The 19,675-nt window shown below is 47.3% G+C and overlaps 1 protein-coding gene across 4 annotated transcripts in view; it reads right to left on the bottom strand.

Annotated features, from left to right (window-relative positions):
* Nucleotides 1-3,178: 3,178 nt before the first annotated feature.
* Nucleotides 3,179-19,675, bottom strand: part of LOC105480380 (kelch like family member 18) — a 61,950-nt gene continuing 45,453 nt past the window's right edge. For 3 of the 4 annotated variants that reach the window (XM_071091587.1, XM_071091588.1, XM_071091589.1), the window contains 6 exons: nt 16,628-16,788; nt 15,114-15,250; nt 13,198-13,435; nt 9,268-9,372; nt 7,127-7,238; nt 3,179-6,425 (listed from right to left, as the gene is read on the bottom strand). In XM_071091587.1, coding sequence (XP_070947688.1) covers nt 6,039-6,425; nt 7,127-7,238; nt 9,268-9,372; nt 13,198-13,435; nt 15,114-15,250; nt 16,628-16,788 — 1,140 coding nt within the window. In that variant the 3' untranslated portion in view covers nt 3,179-6,038. The remainder of the gene's footprint in view (nt 6,426-7,126; nt 7,239-9,267; nt 9,373-13,197; nt 13,436-15,113; nt 15,251-16,627; nt 16,789-19,675) is intronic. The other variant, XM_011739116.3, reaches the window with a different exon arrangement.

Genomic DNA, 19,675 nt, shown 5'->3' with positions numbered 1-19,675 from the left:
TTGTATCCAGAATATGTAAAACTTTCTTACAATTCATTAATAAGACATGTGACCCAATTTAAAAATGGGCAAGAATTGAATAGATATTTCACTAAAGATATACAAATGGTTAACAATCACATGAAAAGATGCTCAAAATCATTAGTTGTCAGAGAAATGCAAATTAACCACAGTGAAATGCCACTTTGCACCCACTAGAATGGCTACAATAAAACAGAAAAGTCCAAGTGCTGACAAGAATGTGGAGGAACCTGAACCATTATACATTGCTGGTGGAAATGTAAAGAGGGACAGCCACTTTGGAAGAGCTTGGCAATTTCTTAAAAAGTTAAACCTAAACCTACTATATGATCCCAGCAGTTTCACTCCTAGGATCTACCCAAGAGGAATGAAAATATATGTCTACTAAGACTTATACATGAATGTTCATAGCAGTGTTATTCATAATAGCCCCAAACTGGAAAAAATCTAAACATTCATCAATTGGTGAATGAACAAAATATGGTATAGACATACAGTGGAATACAATTTAAAAACAATAAAAGGAACTATTGGTACATTCTACAATATGAATGAACTTCTACATTATTCTAAAGTAGGAAGCCAGACACAGAAGACCACATATTGTATGATTCCACTTACATGAAATATCCAGAATAAGAAAATCTATAGAGACAAAATAAAATAGTGGTTGCCTGATGATGCAGGTGAAAGAGGGAATTAACTGTAAAAGGCATTAACTGAGTGATGAAAATATTTTAAAACGAGATGGTGATAATGGTTGCACAGCTCTGTACATTTACTAAAAGTCATTGAGTTGGACACTCAAAATGAATGAACTTTAAGGTATGTAAACTATGACTCAATAAAACTAATTAAAAAAACAGTGATGTAAAAAGGAGGAAGACAAGGGAAGCATGATCAGGTGATATTTGAATGTGGATATACCTGATTGTCCCTAAATTCCTCAAGAAGCTATTGTTGAGCCTCTTCTTCATGCCCAATGCTGTGTCTACAGTAACGGAGAGTCTCACAGAGCTCACCACACAGCAGGTAAAACAGGCAAACAGGTTACTGCATGGTAGAATATGGCCAAGGGCCAGCACAACAGATGGAGAAGCGCCACGCCGACCAGAGATGTTTTCATGAAGGTAACATCTAAACTGAGATCCTGAAGACCGTTGCTGGGCAGCTGAGAAGTGTCAATATCTCAGTGACATTCTTTTCTTTTTTTTGAGACGCAGTCTCGCTCTGTCGCCCAGGCTAAAGTGCAGTGGCGCGATCTCGGCTCACTGCAAGTTCCACCTCCTGGGTTCACGCCATTCTCCTGCCTCAGCCTCCCGAGTAGCTGGGACTACAGGCGCCCGCTACAACGCCCGGCTAATTTTTTGTATTTTTAGTAGAGACAGGGTTTCACCATGTTGGCCAGGATGGTCTCAATCTCCTGACCTCGTGGTCCACCTGCCTCAGCCTCCCAAAGTGCTGGGATTACAGGCGTGAGCCACCGCACCTGGCCTAATATCTCAGTGACATTCTATGCCATGCTATGAAGTTTAGGTTTTATGAACTGCAGAACTAGGCTGGGTGTGGTGGCTCACACCTGTAATCTCAACACTTAGTGAGGCCAAGGTGGAGGGATTGCTTGAAGCTAGGAGTTCAAGACTAGCCTGGGCAACATAGTGAGACTGCTTCTCTACGAAAAATAAAAATATAGCCAGGCATGATGGTGCATACCTGCTGTCCCAGCAACTCAGGAGGCTGAGGTGGTGGGATCGCTTGAGCCCAGGAGTTCAAGGCTGCAGTAAGCAATGTTGTGTACTGTGATGTTATTGTGAGTAGCAATAAAAAGCAGCAGTGCTGGACTTTGGGGTGAAGTGGAGTAACTCTGCTGTTGGTCACGAGGGGAAAGGAGTCCAAATAACAAAAACAAAGAAAAAAGAAATGGAAAGTCAAGCAGATGAGTCTAGTTTGACTTAGCAGTCCACTCTTCACCTATGGGGCTCTTTGGCTCTGGTCAAGGGGGCATAGGTTACCTGGAAAGGGTTACTATTACTTTACAAGCATATGGCCTTTCTCCCAGAGGGCAGAGTTCCCAGTCTGGCTATCTCTTTTAGCACGAAGGCGCCTGCTTCTTCACTCTTCCCCTTGCTGCCCAGTCTGCTTTTCCAAGGTCTATGATAGTGCTGGGAGGAACGCTGCTCCCTCTATAGGTGGAAGACACTGCTGCCCTTAGGCAGACCAGACTGTGAGTGTGGAGATGTGGTCTCAATTTCTCACAATACCACTGGTTAGCTGGAGTCAGGTCAATTACTTGGCCCTTCTGAGGCAGTTTCCTTATGCTAAAATGTTACCCGCTCCATGGGGATTACTAAGGACCATGTGAGATTCAACTGACAAGAGTGTTTATATGTAAGATATGTCCTGGTGGGGTGTGTGCGGGAGTGATAGGCCTTCCAAAAACTTAAAAAAATAAAGTTGCCATCCAAGAGTCCAATGGACAAGACTGACCACAAGCTGACTTTTGGAAAAGTGTGACTGAAGAGTTTCCCAAAAGGCAAAACCACAGTAACCACAGTGTAATCTTGGAAGGGCAGATCTGGAATGTGGCTGTATTTAAGGGAGTGAAACTGAAGATGGTAGTTCTCACACTGAAGAGCAAAAAAATCACCAAGGAAACTTGCTCACGCCAGAAAGATGAGCTGCACCCCAGCCCTAGGGAACCTGTCTCTAGAAAGGGACTTAGGAATGAATCTGTGGTTTAAACATTTTCCAGTGGCTTTTATGTGCACCAAAGTTAAAGCACCTCTGGCCTAGAGCATAAAAAAGGAGCTGGAGGTGCTGATTCCAGGCAGTCAACAGGCAGCCACATTCCATTGCGGAACGCTGGAGTTTTAGGGCAGTGAATGGAGAAAAGGGGAAATCCGAGAGTAGGGGTGATCTGGACAGGTACCAATATGCAGTCCCATTATGCAAATACAGTCTTTGCATATTTTTCACCAGAAGTGACTCTCATAAAATAAATCTCTCCAAATACTACTTTTGCTGTACATCTGGCTTTTCCCTTATTTTCACAGAAATATTCCCACTTTGTCCAATATATTTTTTTTCAGTGAATCACAATTAAAAAAAAGATGTACTTCTAATATCTAAGAAACAAACCAAGGAAGGACAAGAGCTATTAGGAGTGTTCTCTTTCTTTATTTCTTTGGTTTCTTAACACAAAAGACATGCATTCTATAAATAAAAGGAAGGAAGATTTTCTGGGAAACAATAAATTGGGAGGAATTCCCATAGTCACACCTCTGTGGTCAAGAGGCTGGTCTTCAGCCCCCATCTGGCTGTAATCTCTGATGAAATCCAGAAGAGAAGGCCCATGTGTTATCCGAGAAGGTGAAACACTCAAGGACAGTGAATGCCACAGTCCTCTGCTCAGAGCTGGGCTAGGCCCTAAGGCCCACTGAGCACAATGTCTACCCTATCTCCTTGTTACACCCTTTTCACAATATCCTTGGGTGAAGCTTCTTTTCATGGGGCTATTGGAAAGGCTCCAATACCAAAGAGCCAGACCAGCCATTTACAAACAGCCATTCACCATCAGACTGAGGAACCTACTGGGAGGGTGTGAATATGTTGGTGTTTGCTCACTAGTGCTCAGAGCCCAGATCAAAACACTGGCTTGATCTTACTTTGAAACACTGACCTCAGGTGCAGCAGTGTAAATTCTACACCAGGAGGTGGGATTGGACTCAGGAAGGCCACTACAAGAGCAGCAGGCCATGGGAAAATGATCTACCATATCCAGTGGCAAAATCTGGGCCAGTATCCTAAGGACCCACTCAGTAGCCCACAGACTGATTCTTAATACCTTCACAATCCAGGCTTGTTGGTGCTACTTCAAATTCACAAAAGGGGCTTGTAATAAGACAAGCACTGATACACTCCTAACAGGAAATGCACACCCCACCCACCTTCCGAGTCTACCCCTACAGGAAGGAGGGAGAAATGCTGGAGCTCTACCACCAGCCCAGGTTAAACGACATCCGATATCAGATTGTTGAGACATTAAAAATAAAAATATCATTTTCAAGTGCTTGTAGCAGAGGCCCAGCTCCTAAGTTGTAGGTAACAAAGGTACTTCCCTCTGAATACATGGCGATTGCACACACTGGTAAACCTGACGGTCCTGGGGTGGGGAAGACACCCCAGGCTCCACATTGTGCCTTTCTGAACAGGCTTCCAGGCCACCCCAGGCAGGCAGCAAAGGACAGGAAACCAACCAGGTGGAGACTGGAGCCCTAAGACCCAGTCTTGGGTTACAGGAATTGCATCTTCTTTTAGTCTCTACTGGAAGAACTTTAAAAAACCAATTTTGGCAGCAGCAGTTGAAGGACAGCCCCACTGCCCAGTGCACTGGTAAGAGAAATGTCCTCCTCTTTGAGTCCCGCTGTGCTACATTAGGTCCCATCCAGGGAGAAGGAGGAAGCAGTATGAAATCTTTCCAAAATGTAAAGGTCATTTGCCAAGATTAGAGGAAGAAATATAAAATCTGTTCTTTGCAGCAGCAAGAGATTCTTTCGGCCTTTAGTTATGTCATAAAAGCCAGCTGTGCTTGAATGTAAAGGTCCACCTTGCTGGTCAGTCTGCCCAGGGCTGGAGGGAGGCCAGACCCTTGGGATTGGCAAGTGGATGGAGGAGCAGTGGAATGGCAGGGCAGACAAGGTTACCAGACCAAGCCAGCCCACAGCTGGTAAAAGGAAGCCCCTGGTTAGATTCTAGAGGTGCATATGGTCAACGTGCCCCAGACGCATCACAATGAGGGAAATCATCCAAGAACAAGATTGACAGGCAAGTGAGAATCTGGCCGGACCTGCTGTTTCCTGCTGGTCAAAAAAGGAAGGAATGTCAGTGAGAGTGGGGAATCTGAATGAGCGCCATGGTGGCAGTAGGAGGTAATCACAGGGGCGTCTGGAGCCCCCAGCCCCAGCTAGGAGCCCCCACCAAGAAGAGTGGCAGTAATTCAGCAGATAGCTCTCTACACCTATGATTTTAAAAGTCCTCTGACAGTGGGTGTGAAGACAAACCCCATGAGCACCTTACTACAGGCCCAGTCAAGAGTGTACTGATTCCACACACACTGGGGCTCAGAGGGAACCCCCAGCTTGATGTGAGGCCTCAGGACCCTGGGATCCGAATGTGGGGTGGATACCGCCCTTCTCCAGTTAGACGGTTTTCCATTTAAACACAGATTTGCCCTTAGTGTCTTTTACACTTTTTTCTTCCTGCAAAAGTTTGTTCACATAAAAAAAAATTATTTTTCTTTCCAGTTTCTTTCAAGTGTTTCTTTGTTTAAATTTCCTTCAGTATCTTTCAAGTATCTTTTTTTCCCTTCTGTTCTCCTGGACAGATGGAAAAGGCCTCACTGAAATCCCAAAATTAGACATGGGGAAAACTTCTCTTCTCCCTGCTTACCCAGCAATGAGGACAGAATCCTTGGTGCCCCACTGTGGAAGAAGGAACGTGCCTGTGTGCAGCCCTCCACTGCTGTGGCCACACCATCTCAGGCACGGAGGACACTTGGGTCTGTCCTTTCACCCCCAACTACATCCCAGTTTCCAGCAGGCTTGGACATTGCAGTCTCCCCATGGCAAAGTGGCCAGAACTCGGCTGGAGAACAAGCAGGCGAAGGGGAGCATCAGATGGAAGGTCTTCTGTGAACAGCGGGCCCACAGAGAGGCGGTGGGTAGGAGCTGGGCCTGGATGGAGCCTGTGTTCGTGTGGACCAGAAAACAGTTCCACGTCACCAGCTGCGGGATCCAGAGGAGCTTGTTTTCCATGCTGTGCATCTTGATGACCCAGGCCTGAAGGTCACAAGGGTGGCACAGTAGGGGAGGGCTTAAGCACCTGGAAAAACTGTACCTCCGGCGAGCTCGCATTTCGCCACCTCTTCTGGTCCACTGCCTCTCCTGAGGGACTGTTCCTGGAAGGATGCGCCTATGTCTGTACCAGATCCCTGCCCCACCACATCCCCATCCTCTGCCTTAGATGGTGAGGAGAGGGATGCAGCCCACACCGACTCCTCCCTCATGGCATGCCATGGGGGCCATGAATGTCCAGCGGTCCGTCTCTGGGTCATACATCTCCACTGAGCTTAGGTTTGACTGTCCGTCGTAGCCCCCTACAGCGTAGAGGCGCCCACAGCTGGCCACCAGGGAGACCCGGCTCCGGCGCGTGTGCATGGGGACAATCAGGCACCACTGGTCTGCCACAGAGCTGTACATCTCAGCAATGCTGAGGAAGCCAGAGCCATCGTAGCCCCCGCAGACAAACATCTTGCTCCCCAGGGAGGCGGCTCCGTGCCGGCAGCGCTTGTTGAGCATGCCAGCTGCAGGGTGCCAGGTGGCAGTGTGGTGGTTGTAGTGCTCCACCTACAGTGGGGAGAGAGGCACAGGTACAGGACAGTCAGAGACAAAGCTCAGTCCATAGAGTGACCATGCAGGGCACAGCAGCCCCCATGATGTCAAACTCCTGTGGGAGGCATGGGGATGAGGAGCTCTGCCAGTATTCCCTCTGCTGCAGGCCTGCTCTTTGGCGTATGGGGCAGGGAGAGGTCACCTCACCTGACCCTTTCTGTCTGCATCTAAGGAAACAAAAAAAAGGATGTGCCCAAGGATGCAATGCTAGGTAGTGACAGAACCTGTATGAGAGCTGGGTCTCCTGTAATCTCCAGGGCTTTCCACTGCGGCACTGACTCACTGTGGAATGACTAGTAAATGGCTGTTGAGCCTTTTTTACAGAATAAATACAATTTCAAACAAATTATCCAAAAGAATACAACTGTTTGCAAATTTACACTTGTAGATTTGCAGTGTCTATGCAGTGTCCGACAGACAGTAGAACAGGGTGGTGGCTGCAGATGTGACTACCCTACACCCTTCTTTTGCGTACACTGGCTCATTCTCTGTAAGTTCAGAATTTCAGAAGACGCAGTGGATAGCCTGAAACCTCACTAGATGATACTTTATTCAGCTACGGCAAGGCTGAAGTTTTTTCAATTAATGATCTTCCAAAATAAATCTCAAAGACAGAAGAAGTAGGTGCCCTTATCCCAGGGGGAGCCCAGACTCACACTGCTGAAGATCTGCAAACCATCGTGGCCGCCTGACACATATATCCTGCCCTCAAAGACCGTAACCCCAGCAGCACTGCGATTCGAGCTCATTGGGGTCACCACTGTCCACCTTCAGGAAAGAGTCAAAATAGGAGGGAAAGCATGAGATTCAGGGTTCTTGTCCCCCCAAGATAGCCTAGCAGGGTTCAGGTGAATTGTGCTGGCCATCTCTCTACCTCTTATCACCTCTCCCACCACCTCTCTGACAGCTCTCCCTGGCTGCCGCCTCTCACCCAAGCTGCAAACCGACAGCCCATCTTCTCTGCTCATCTCCACGGCTGCTCAAAATCATTGTGTCTCATACAAGGCCTCTTTCTCTTACAGTTCTGCTCCTCCCTGCACTCCCTGCCTCGTTAAGCAGACGACCAGCTCTCTAGCTGCTGTACTTATAAATCTCAGTGCTGTTCTGGCTGCTTCTCCCTCACCGTCGACATTCCTGTGGTCCCCCAAGTCCTGGCTGGTTTGCTTCCGAGTCAGTGCTTGTTCCCATCCCCACTGCCAGTGCCCTACCCTGACCTCTCATCTGGACCACTGCCACAGCCTCTTTACAGGCAGCCTGGATTTCACACCAGTCCCATCCAACCCCACCCAGCCAGAGGGATTGCTTCTCCTGTACCTGGACCATGTCCGTCCAGTGGCTCCTCACTGTCTCCTGTAAGACAGTCCAGGTTCCTTCATGTGGTTTTAAACGTTTTTTATTTTTGAGACAGGGTCTCACTGTCACCAAGGCTGGAGTGCAGTGGTGCAATCATAGCTCACTGCAGTTTTGACCTCCCAGAATCAAGCAATCTTCCTGCCTCAGCCTTCTCAGTAGCTGGGACTACAGGCTCACGCCACCATGCCTGGCTAATTTCTCTCTCTCTCTCTCTTTTTTTTTTTTTCGTAGAGACAGGGTCTTCCTATGTTGCCTAGGCTGGTCTCGAACTCCTGGGCTCAAGTTACCTTCCTGCCTCGGCCTCCCAAAGTGTTGGGATTACAGGCGTGAGCCACTGTGCCCGGCTCTTCATGTGGTTCTTTACCTCTTGGTCCTCATCTACCCTTCAGCTTCACCCCACACCATATGCTACCCACTCTGCTCCGTCTCCCATCCACACACTGGGCTCCAGCCCATGAGAGGATCATTGCTGTTCTCGATTACAGTGAACACTTTATCGCAGCCTCGCTCCTTGTTGTCTCCCCGCCTATGATGAGCAAACACCTCCCACTGGCTATCCATGACAGGTCTCACCTTGGAAGACATCCCTGCTACCCTGTCCCTTCCTGCAACCCTGGGGAAGATGAAGGTTCTCTCTGCTCTGTGTCCAAGAGCTTCTGACACAGGCCTCCAGGGTAGGACGATCATGATGCAACCTACGGCCCAACCACACTGGGTGCTTTAAAGGATCTCAGACACCCAGCTTGCTGTCTGATCCATAGTAGACTAGTTAAGTGAACAGAATACTGGCTTAAAGGCATCCTAATAAGTCCATTCAACTAATTTGTTTATATTTTATTATATAAGATGAGAGGATTCAAACACTAAAATGAAAAACTCGGGCTAACCTTGTCAATGTTTTTCAAAGAGTGTTCCACAAATGAGTCCCACAAGACGGTGACTGGTGTGTATTAAAAACCCGAGGTTAAACAGAGTTATTCACTACAGGGTTTCTTAGAGCCTTTAAAATGTTAATATATCTTACGGAAAGACAAGGACTCTGGCAGTTCAGACATCAACATTTTCCATGCCTATCTGACCACAGAACTTAAAAACTTTTTATTTTTTTTCCAAATCATATCCTACCCACTTTGGAACATGCTGTTCATCTACTTCTTATCCCCTCTTGCCTGTATTTCCATTAAAATGGGCTGATTTAGCTAAAAGGTACAGACCATTAAATAACTATTTCCAAGCATCTATGTAGACTATTTGTTTTAAAATTTTATTTACTCATTCTTTCACTTAACCAAGGGTTATTAAATATCTGGTATATACAAAGTACTATAGGGGAAAAAGGGTAAGACATTCTCTACCCTCAAGAAGCTTAAATTTAAAAAACTGCAGTTCTGATTTTTATACTGTTTATCAGCTCCAGTTGCCCCAAGGGAGTTGGATTCCTTACTTGTCCATCTCAGGTGAGTAGGTCTCCACGGAGCTGAGGGAAGAGTTGCCATCGTAGCCCCCACAGACGTAGATCTGCCCATCCAGCACGACTGTCCCCATGGCACTGAAACAGACAGAGCTGTCATCCCAGATGAGCCGTAGCCTTCCTGGAGCAGCCTCTCTTGCCCACTGAGAAACAAACCTACCTACTGCCTCTTTCTGCAACCTAAATCTCAGGTATGTGACTAAGTAAAGGCAAAAAACTGAGGTGACAGAAGCTGCCCCATCATTCCTCTTGTGCCCCACCCTTCTACCGCAGGCTGCCTCCCCTCCCCGCTCTTCTCTGTCCTTAATCTTTCTAAAATGCTCACCTTCCACCTCACCATGTGAAGGTTGAATTTACCTTGAAGGCCCAACGCAACTTCCTCTTTCCTCTTCCTCCCCTTTGTAAGAATTACTCTTTCCTGCCCCTACACTCCCTGAGTGGCTTATTACAGCCGTTGTTACAATCATTCATTCATCCATCAGATCTTTATCAGCTGGGGTTTAGAGTGGTAAGCAAGCCAAAGTTCCAGCCCACAAGGCACTTATGTTCTGACATTATAGGCTACCAGGAATCTATCTGCCACTTCTGTTTGTGTGTAATTTTTAATCAAAGCCTTGATCTGTCACTCAGGCTAGAGTGCAGTGGTACCATCAGAGCTCACTGTGCCTTGAACTCCTGTGCCCAGTCGATCTTCCTGCACTTCAACCTCCCAAGTAGCTGGGATTACAGGTGTGCACCACCACACCCAGCTAATTTTTTTTTTTTTGAGACAGGGTCTTGCTATGTTGCCCAGGCTGGTCTCAAAACTTCTGTCCTCAAGTTATCCTCTTGTCTTGGCCTCCCAAAGTGCTGGGATTACAAGAGTGAGCCACCACACCCAGCCAATCTATCTGCCACCTCTTAATAAGTGAGGACCTCCTGGAAGACAGGAAGGTCCTCACTTCATCTTCATCTGTGTGACCTTCACAGTGATAAGTATGATGTCCTGTATGTAACAGGCACTGAATGTATGTTGAGTTACCTCTGCTTTTTCCCACTCAATTCACATATGTTGTTTTCATCATGTACATGGCCTCTAATTTATCTTAGTGGTTGATGCCACAGCTCCTGTTTGCTGTGCATTTACTACATGTGTCAGGTACTCTACATTTGCTATTTTCTTTTTTCTTTTTTTTTTTTTTGAGACGATGTCTTGCTCTATCATCAGGCTGGAGTGCAGCGGCACAATGATGGTTCACAGCAATCTTGATCTCCTGGGTTCAAGGGATTCTCCCACCTCAGACTCCCCAGTAGCTGGGACTACAGGCACATGGCACCATGCCCAGCTAATTTTCTTTTTGTATAGACGGGGGTCTCACTATGCTGCCCAGGCTGGTCATGAACTCCTGGGCTCCAGCAATCATCCTCCTGCCTTAGCCTCCCAAAGTGCTGAGATTATAGGTGTGAGCCACTGTGCATGGCCCACTTGCTATTTTCAGCCCTTAGCACACCCTGCAAGGAAGGAAAGAGCACCATAATCACTGTACAGACAGGCAGCTATAGCTTGGGGAGGCTGAGGTCTCTCCTCAAGACTGCCCAGAGAGAGGCCTGCCTCAGATTTAAATGAGACAAGCCCAACTACCCAACTCCTCACATGTCAAGTTTTTCTAATACCAAAGACCCAGGGGTCTGGTGTAATCATGTAATCTTCCACTCTACACAAAGCCTTATAAGGAATTCAGCATGAATGCCAAGCTGTATTTTCAAATGTGATGCTGGTGAAGATTAAAAATGAATCTAGGTTTCTAACAAACAGGAAAATAAAACATACCAGGCTTAATGCTACCTTTTTTTTTTTTTTTTGAGACAGAGTCTCATTCTGTCAACCAGGCTGGAATGCAGTGGCACGATCTTAGCTCACTGTAACCCTTGCCTCCCTGGTTTAAGCAGTTCTCCCTGCCTTAGCCTCCCAAGTAGCTGGGATTATAGGCGCCCACCACCATGCCTGGCTAATTTTTATATTTTTAGTAAAGACAGCGTTTCACCACGTTGGCCAGGCTGTTCTCAAACTCCTCACCTTAGGTGATCCGCCCTCTGTGGCCTCGCAAAGTGCTGGGATTATAGGCGTGAGCCACGGTGCCTGGCTTGCTGCTACCTTTTAAATGTACATAGTAATCAAACTGATCCACAGAATGTCCCTTTCAGGGACATGATAACAGACCCCCTGGACCAGCCCAAAAGAGGAGAGGGACTTGCCTTAGGTAAGTACTGAGGGAAGATCACACATTTACTAGACATGATTACTATCCTTCTGGACACGGACACAAACATAAAAATTACATAACAAAACAGGTGTTGAACAATATGAAAATGAATTAAGAGGTGCCACAAAACTGCATGAGATTAACTATCAACTAGGTAGTAAAGGTGAGTGTGAAGAGGAGAAAATGCTGATTAGCATGGACTGGAATAGTCCAGTGTAAGAAAGCTCTATGGGATGGCATAGAACACTGGGGGAGATGGGAAGGAAAGATGGCACGATGTCACTAACTGGCAGGACAGACAGCTGTGTGGGATGTCAGGAGAGAAGTGACTAGGAACGCTTTAAGGGAGCCTATAATTTAAAAGGGATGTAATGGAACCGGGCCCACACTAATAACAGGGTATTAACCACAGTGAAGGAAAGGAATACCCAGAGGACTTTCCTCCAAGACAGCACTCTAAACCAAGTAACATCAAAGCAAGGAAGTGGTCCAGAGCATACATACAAGGAAGGACAGTTGACTGCAGTCAAAGCAAAAAAGCTACTCATGGTTGGGGACATGGAGCAATGAGTCACTCAAACACAGGAAGCTGCAAAGTATCCAAGCAGCAAAAGTGGGGATGGTGGGAGGAAAGGACTCCCAACGCATTCTTGGGAAGGGCAGATCTTACGTATTTTTTTTCTTCCCAAAGGAACCTACCCCAATGTTTTGTGAACTGGTCTCACCAGTACAAAGGCAGATCCCTCCCAGCTCACATCCACATGTGAACGCTGCTGGACGTGGAACAACATTAGGCATATGTCAAGGAAGCTCAATGTGTAAAAGCGATCAATGCAGAGCTGTCCTGGGTAATGGGCAAGGGGGCCCTGGGCAGCTTTCCTCTCCCCTCCTTGGGCTGCGCCAGCCTTTCGGCTGCCCACACGTGTGACGACTCCATCATGTGTCTGACATAATGAAACATGCCACCTGTTGTCACCTCAGCATTAAGAAGGCTAAACACAGGCACCAGGATGTCTTCTAATCCCACTTCTTATTTGGGCAATATAAGCAGAGAAGTGGAGGGAGCAGGTAGCTAGAATGTACTGAGTGACATACCAACTTAGCCCACCTTGCAAATACCTATGTTTTCCTGTCTAGGAGAATGTGTGTGACCTAAATAAAAGAACACTGCTTTGGTTCATATTCTCCCCAGGTAGTGGAAACTCATGTGTGAGGGGAGTCCTGGGGAAGGAAGGTATACAGAAAAACACCTTGGATTTCCTTTTATCACTAATAAAGGTAAATCCTCCTTATTCTTCAAGTTTCAACTTTAATCCCACCTCTTCCCTGAAATCTTCCAGAAGTTCCAGTCCAGTTTCTCTCCCTCCTTGAATCTTCCATAATACACATTTCCAGTCCTTATCTGGCACTTAAAATAACAACACAACTTCCACATGTCCACGTCTGGTCTCCCCAAGTTCCTCAAAGGACAAGGCGGGTATTTTACTTTTAAGCAGATGGGGGCTTGCTCCCAGGAGGTACCGGCAGTGGCTGGCCTGGCTGCAGGAAACTCCTAGGCCAAAGCTTGTATTTTACTTTACTGTGTGCCCCTGCTTTTCTAGCATGGCGCTCCCCAGGTGCTCAGTGTGTATGTTCGGGCTGCACGTGGCTTCCAGAATACCTTCTCTTGCTATTCATGCTCCCCACTCTGGTCCATGTGTCTGTCTCCGGGTTGTACGCCTCCACAGTGCTCAGCCGTAGCTGGCCGTCATATCCTCCAATGGCATAGAGAAGCCCGTTCACCACAGCCACGCCAACACGGCTGCGGGCTGTTGTCATGGGACGGCACCTCTCCCAGTGATTGGCGATGGGGTCGAACACTTCCACCACATTCAGGGAATCACCTGCATAAAAATTTGCTACTCAAATTAAAACAAATGAGACCACTTGTTTAGATCACAGCTATTGGGCATTGATTATACGGAACATTTGACTCAATTCTATTAGCTCTTCCCACAGAATTACTCAAGGCACAAGGGCCCACTAAGAAATTTCAGCCATGATCACCTCAAACCTAATTCTTTAAGGAAAATCAGAATCAGACAGGAGGTATTTATTTTTTAGAGAGGGCAGTTTTCAGTTACAATCAGGTACTCCACCTGCTTAAAGTCAAAGGTATAGGCGAATCGATACAATATTTCCTCCAGGCAGGAGGCATGCCAGAGGGACGGGCATGCGCTCCAGTGCTTTCATTTGCTAGTGGGTGACCCAAGGCAAGGGGCTTTGTGTCCCCACCCTCTGCTTCACACATGAAATGGAGATAATCTTTACGGATTAAATGATGTAACAGGTAAAGCACCTAGCATGGTTCAATATACTTAGTGCTCAATAAATAGTCACAGCAGCAAGGAATGATCATTCCAGCCCTACCTTTTGCATCAGGTTTTTGTGATGATCAAATAAAATAACCCCCTCTTCCTGTGGTATGCTGCTATGGGGCACTTGGCATTTCATTTGCACACTGCTCCAGCGTGCACTGAGTTGAGGACTTACCTGTTCCAGGCCCTATGATTAACAAGCAGCAGCTAGTACCCAACTCTCATTAACATTCAATTAAAAACAAAACTGGGCCAGGTGCGGTGGCTCACACCTGTAATCCCAGCACTTTGGGAGGCCAAGGTGGGCAGATCACTTGAGGTCAGGAACTAAAAACCAGCCTGGCCAACACGGTGAAACTCCATCTCTACTAAAAATACAAAAATTAGCTGGGTGTAGTAGCATGTGCCGGTAGTCCCAGCTACTCAGAAGGCTAAGGCGGGAGAATTGCTTGAACCTGGGAGGCAGAGGTTGCAGTGAGCCAAGATTGCACCACTGCACTCCAGCCTGGGTGACAAGAGTGACACTCCATCTCAAAAAATTTAAAAACAATAAAAAATAAAAACAAAACTGCCTGGGAGTGCCCACCAACTCCTCCCAAGTTGGGAGGCCATGCAGCTTTCTGAAAATCTTACTTTTAGATTCAAAAACTGCCAATAACCCACGGACTGTAAAGCATGTGTGTGTTTCACAGTGGGTGGGGCTGACAGTGGTAGAGCCTGTGTATTTGGATAATCTTTCTCTTGGGGACATTCTCAGTCTAACCCCAGAGATTCATATAACCAAATGTGAATAGTCTGGTATGGAATTGGGTCTCTGACTGTATCCTATCCAGGGCTGACAGGATGCTATACCATAGCCAATGTGATACTAGGGCAAAAGTGCTGGCTCAGGAACCAGTACACCCAAGTTCTAGTCCTTGTTCTGCCAAAAACAATTGTATGAACATAGTGAAAGTTCGGTGGGGCTCAATTTCTTCACTTGTCAGGTGAGCAGGCTAGGCCTCAAAGATTTCTAGAAGGTCTCTTTAGCACTGATATTCTGATTCAATGGCCTGAATATGTGACATGCTCTAACTGTAGAGCAATTGTATAAAATCAAGAGGGGCAAGGGAGATGACAGCACAAAACAGAGAAACCAGAAGGGCCAGGCTAATTTGTTTGGTGCTTCCTCATCCATGGAGTCCAAGATGGGGGTCTATAAAGGGGAGCCGCAAGGTACCTGCTGAGTTGAGGCCCCCCACGGCGTAGATAAGCCCAGCGATGGACGTGCAGCAGCGTGGCCGGGTTCTGAAAGCTGGCAGGTGGGGCCGGCGCTCTGGCATGAGGTGGTAGTCCTTTGCTTCATCTACCAGGTCCCTGGAATAAGGTGGAAGATGCTAGAACAGGAGGTATCCCCCCCTGACTTAGTCCTTGTTTACATCCCTGAGCCTAGCTCCCCACTGCCAACTGCAGGGGAAACCTGGGAGGAGAAGCCTTCTGGAAGGTCTGGTCTCAAAGAAACCAGGTGAGTTCTGGGAAAATCATATATGGCTACTGAGATATATTCAAAATTAAAGGGGCAAGACAAGTAGAGACCACCTCAGCTAGTGTAATCAGGTACAGATTAGGCATGAGAAAAACAGGGTGGTGGCCAAAATGGCTGGACCTGGGAGTTTCGACAAGCAGCATGCACCCTGTCGCCACTCAGACCTAGCCCTTCCTTTCCATCCCCACAACTGCACCTTGGCTTGCAACCTGCAATTAATCACCACTCACCTGCATGGTGGCAGCTCCTCACACATTTCCCTGCCTCCAGCCTATCCCTCCATTCCACTTCCACACTAGAGTTCAAGCTAAGGCCCTTCAATGGCCACCCACTACGGACAGAATAAAGTCCAAACTCCTCAACAGCACCCTTGAGACTGCTGGTCACTGGGCCATAGCCACCTCCAGACACAACTCCACCCTGTCCTGACACACACCTTCACACCACCTGCCATGGACAAGCACTTACTTCCTCCTGAACCAGCTGATCCCAACCAGGACATGGGAAATGAAGGAAAGCTGAATATGTGTAAAGTTTTTATCGGCAAAGGAGAAAAAAATATTTCAGGGTTGTGAATTTGACAAGCAATCTGGAGGAGAATGAACATTTTTCTCTGCTCTTCTACTTTTACAGCAGTCATCCTATAGGGCTGCCATCTTATGAACTGTTTGAGTAGCTCTGCTGTGCCATGTTGTCATTGACTTACTCTGGGTAAAAGTTTCATGTGTTGGTAAACATGTCCGCCCCTTGCCCATCATCATAGATGTAAAGCCTACACCTGCCAGAGGCCCCCCATGCCCATGGCACTGACTAATATTTACAGAAGAGGGCAAGGAGCCCCAGGAATTCCCATTTGCAGCAATGAGTGAGGTGCTGGTGTGGATAGGGTCAGGGAAGGCAGTAAAGATACTTGCACATTCATAAATAGCTCAGTGGGGAAAGATGCTGGAAAATCCTCAGATAACTCAGCAGGAGAAAGCCCTTTCTGCTTTGATGCTCCCACATGGCACATCTCTCTGCCCAAGGAGTAAGATTCGGCCTCTTCACACTTGCTCTTCCAGCTTCTAGACAGACGGCTGACCAATCTGTGTGCCATGAATTAGACTGACCACTCTAAATGCTTTCTTTCCAGAACTGGAACAGGTGGCCAACTCCTCTTCCCTGCTTAGACCTTTAGCAATGTCCTGTGCAGGTCCACCCTCACTCACCTGCATTTGTGGCAGCAACGCACCAGGTCATCCTGCTGTACTCTGTCTGAAAGGAACTGGGGCCGGCAGAGGGGCAAGCGGATATTGGACAGCAGCTCAGGCAGGTAGGGACCCCTCTGCTCCCGGTCGTATCTGACCCAGGCCAATGCAGCTTCAAAGACCTGTCATGAGAGTGGATGCTCTGGCAGCAAATCCTCCCACCCAGGGGCCACACCCCAGGCCTGCAATCTGAATGCCTCCACTTCCTATACTGAAGCAGTCCCTTGGGCCCATCAATCTTTTCTCCTACTTGTCTCTGAAATCCCTGATTTCTCTCTACTTCCTAGGCTACTAGAACAGCTTCCTGAATTTCATTATGATTATGATTGCATAGTGAAAAATCATCAATGGCATCTTATTCCTTTCTGTCAAAAAAAATTCCTGTTTCCCTTCCCGCTGCCCCTGCACCCCTGCTCCCTCTAAACTCCCTCCATCACCCTCTCTGTACTCTATCGAGGCTGGGCTGGTTCTCCTGTTCGCACTGTCCTCCCTCACCTAAAATGCCCTCTCATCTCCTCTTCATCTAAACCCATTCGCCTATTTTAAGGCCTGGCTCTAGATCGATGTTCTCCAAGGAGCCTTTCTTAATGGCTCCAACCACAAGGATATCGCCTTCTAAAGCCCTATAGCCCTTACAAAATTTATCACTCAAATAAATGTGAGCTGCCCCGCCCCCCAGCCCCATCATATTAATCAGTGTAAGAGCTAGGGACAGGACACCTAGTTCTTGGAATGAGGCTTTTTCCTCGAAATCAGTGTCTACGCTGCTAAGCCCAGGGTCCACTTTTCTCTCAGGCTCCTATCAAGCCCGTTTCACCTCCCTAGCATCCCCCTTTCCTAGAGGAAAGAGGAAAATAAATCATACCTTTTAATCCCTCCTCAAATTTCTTTCTTTTTTTTATTTTGGAGACAGGGTCTCGCCCCACCACCCAGGCTGGAGTACAGTGGCGCAATTTCAGCTCACCACAACCTCTGCGTCCCAGCTCAAGCAATCCTCCCACCTCAGACCAAGTAGCTGGGATTACAAGCCAGGAGTTTAAGCTGGACCATGCCTGGCTAACTTTTGTGCTTTTAGTAGAGATGGGGTTTCACCATGTTTCCCAGGCTGGTTTTAAACTCCTGAGCTCAACAAATCTGCCCACCTTGGCCTCCCAAAGTGCTGGGATTACAGGCGTGAGCCACTGCTCCTGGCCCTCCTTAAATTTCTAACATTTGTCCCTCATCCTCACTCTCAGGTGAGAAAACAGAAAATCAGAAGAGAATGTCAGTAAGAATCTACCTGTTCCCTGTCCCTGGGTGTGTGCCCCAGCTCTCCCTCCTGCTATTGTGGATATGGATGGCTTGTGCTCCTATCAAAGATGCACACCCTTACGCCCTAGACTGTCTGTTCTCACTTATTCCAGAACATCATTCCAACAAGTGCTCTCCCATTTCTCCAACATTATCAATTCTTCCCTCTCTTCTGGAAAATTCCCACCAGCAGTCAAATATGCTGTAATTTTGCCGGGCCTGGCGCAGTGGCTCACACCTGTAATCCCAGCACTTTCGGAGGCCAAGGCAGGCGGATCATCTGAGGTCAGGAGTTCGAGAACAGCCCAGCCAACATAGTGAAACCCTGTTTCTACTAAAAATACAAAAATTAGCCAGGTATGATGGCGTGTACCTGTAATCCCAGCTACTCAGGAAGCTGAGGCAGGAGAAATGCTTGAACCTGGGAGGCGGAGTCTGCAGTGAGCTGAGATTGTGCCATTGTGCCATTGCATTCCAGCCTGGGTGACAGAGTAAGACTCTGTCTCAAAAAAAAAAAAAAAAAAAAAAAAGGCCTGGCATGATGGCTCATGCTTATAATCCCAGCACTTTGGGAGGCCAAGGTGACAGGATCATGTGAGGCCAGAGTTCAAGACCAGCCTGGCCAACATGGCAAAACCCTATCTCAACTAAAAATATAAAAATTAGCCAGGCGTGGTAGTGGGCACCTGTAATCCCAGCTACTTGGGAGGCTGAGGCAGGAGAATCGCTTGAACCTGGGAGGCAGAGAGGTTGCAGTGAGCTGAGATTTTGCCACGCACTATAGCCTGCCTGGGCATCGGAGCAAGACTCTTTCTCAAAAACAAACAAACAAACAATCCCTCTTGATTTCACAGACCCCTCCCACAGCCGCCCCAATGTTCTGCTCTTCCTTAGAACAAGATTCTCTCAAAAAGTTATCTACACTTGGCCAGGCACAATGGCTCACGCCTGTAAACCCAGCATTTTGGGAGGCCGGGGTGGGCAGGTCACTTGAGGTCAGGAATTCGAGACCAGCCTGGCCAACATGGTGAAAACCCGTCTTTACTAAAAGTATAAAAATTAGCCTGGCATGGTGGTGCGTGCCTGTAATCCCACCTACTCAGGAGGTTGATGCAGGAGAATTGCTTGAACCCGGGAGATGGAGGTTGCAGTGAGCCAAGATCGCGCCACTGCACTCCAGCTTGGGTGACAGAATGAGACTGTCTCAAAAAAACAACAAAAAAATTATCTATACTTGCTGTTTCTGGTTCACAGCAGGATTACTTCTAATAGTAAACATTGGAAATAACCCAAACATGCAAGAATAAGGTGAGTAGGTTGATAAAAATCAACAATGCTATTTAGACACTAAAATGTATAGAGGCCAGGTGCAGTGGCTCACGCCTATAATCCCAGCACTTTGGGAGACTGAGGCGGGAGGATCACTTAAGGACAGTAGTTCAAGACCAGCCTGGGCAACTTGGTGAAATCCAGTCTCTACAAAAAATACAAAAATTAGCTGGGTGTGGTGGTATGTGCCTGTAGTTCCCACTACTCGGGAGGCTGAAGTGGGAGGATGAGGCTGCAGTGAGCCATGATCTTGCTACTGCACTCCAGCCTAGGTGACAGTGCAAGATACTGTCTCAAAAAAATAAATAAAACACATAGAGAGTTTTCATGAAAAATGCATGATACAGTAAAACAAGCTCCATAATATACAACAGCCACATACATGTCATG

Source organism: Macaca nemestrina, chromosome 2 (assembly GCF_043159975.1).
Source record: "Macaca nemestrina isolate mMacNem1 chromosome 2, mMacNem.hap1, whole genome shotgun sequence".
Taxonomy (NCBI): domain Eukaryota; kingdom Metazoa; phylum Chordata; class Mammalia; order Primates; family Cercopithecidae; genus Macaca; species Macaca nemestrina.
This window is presented reverse-complemented; position numbering and strand designations above follow the sequence as displayed.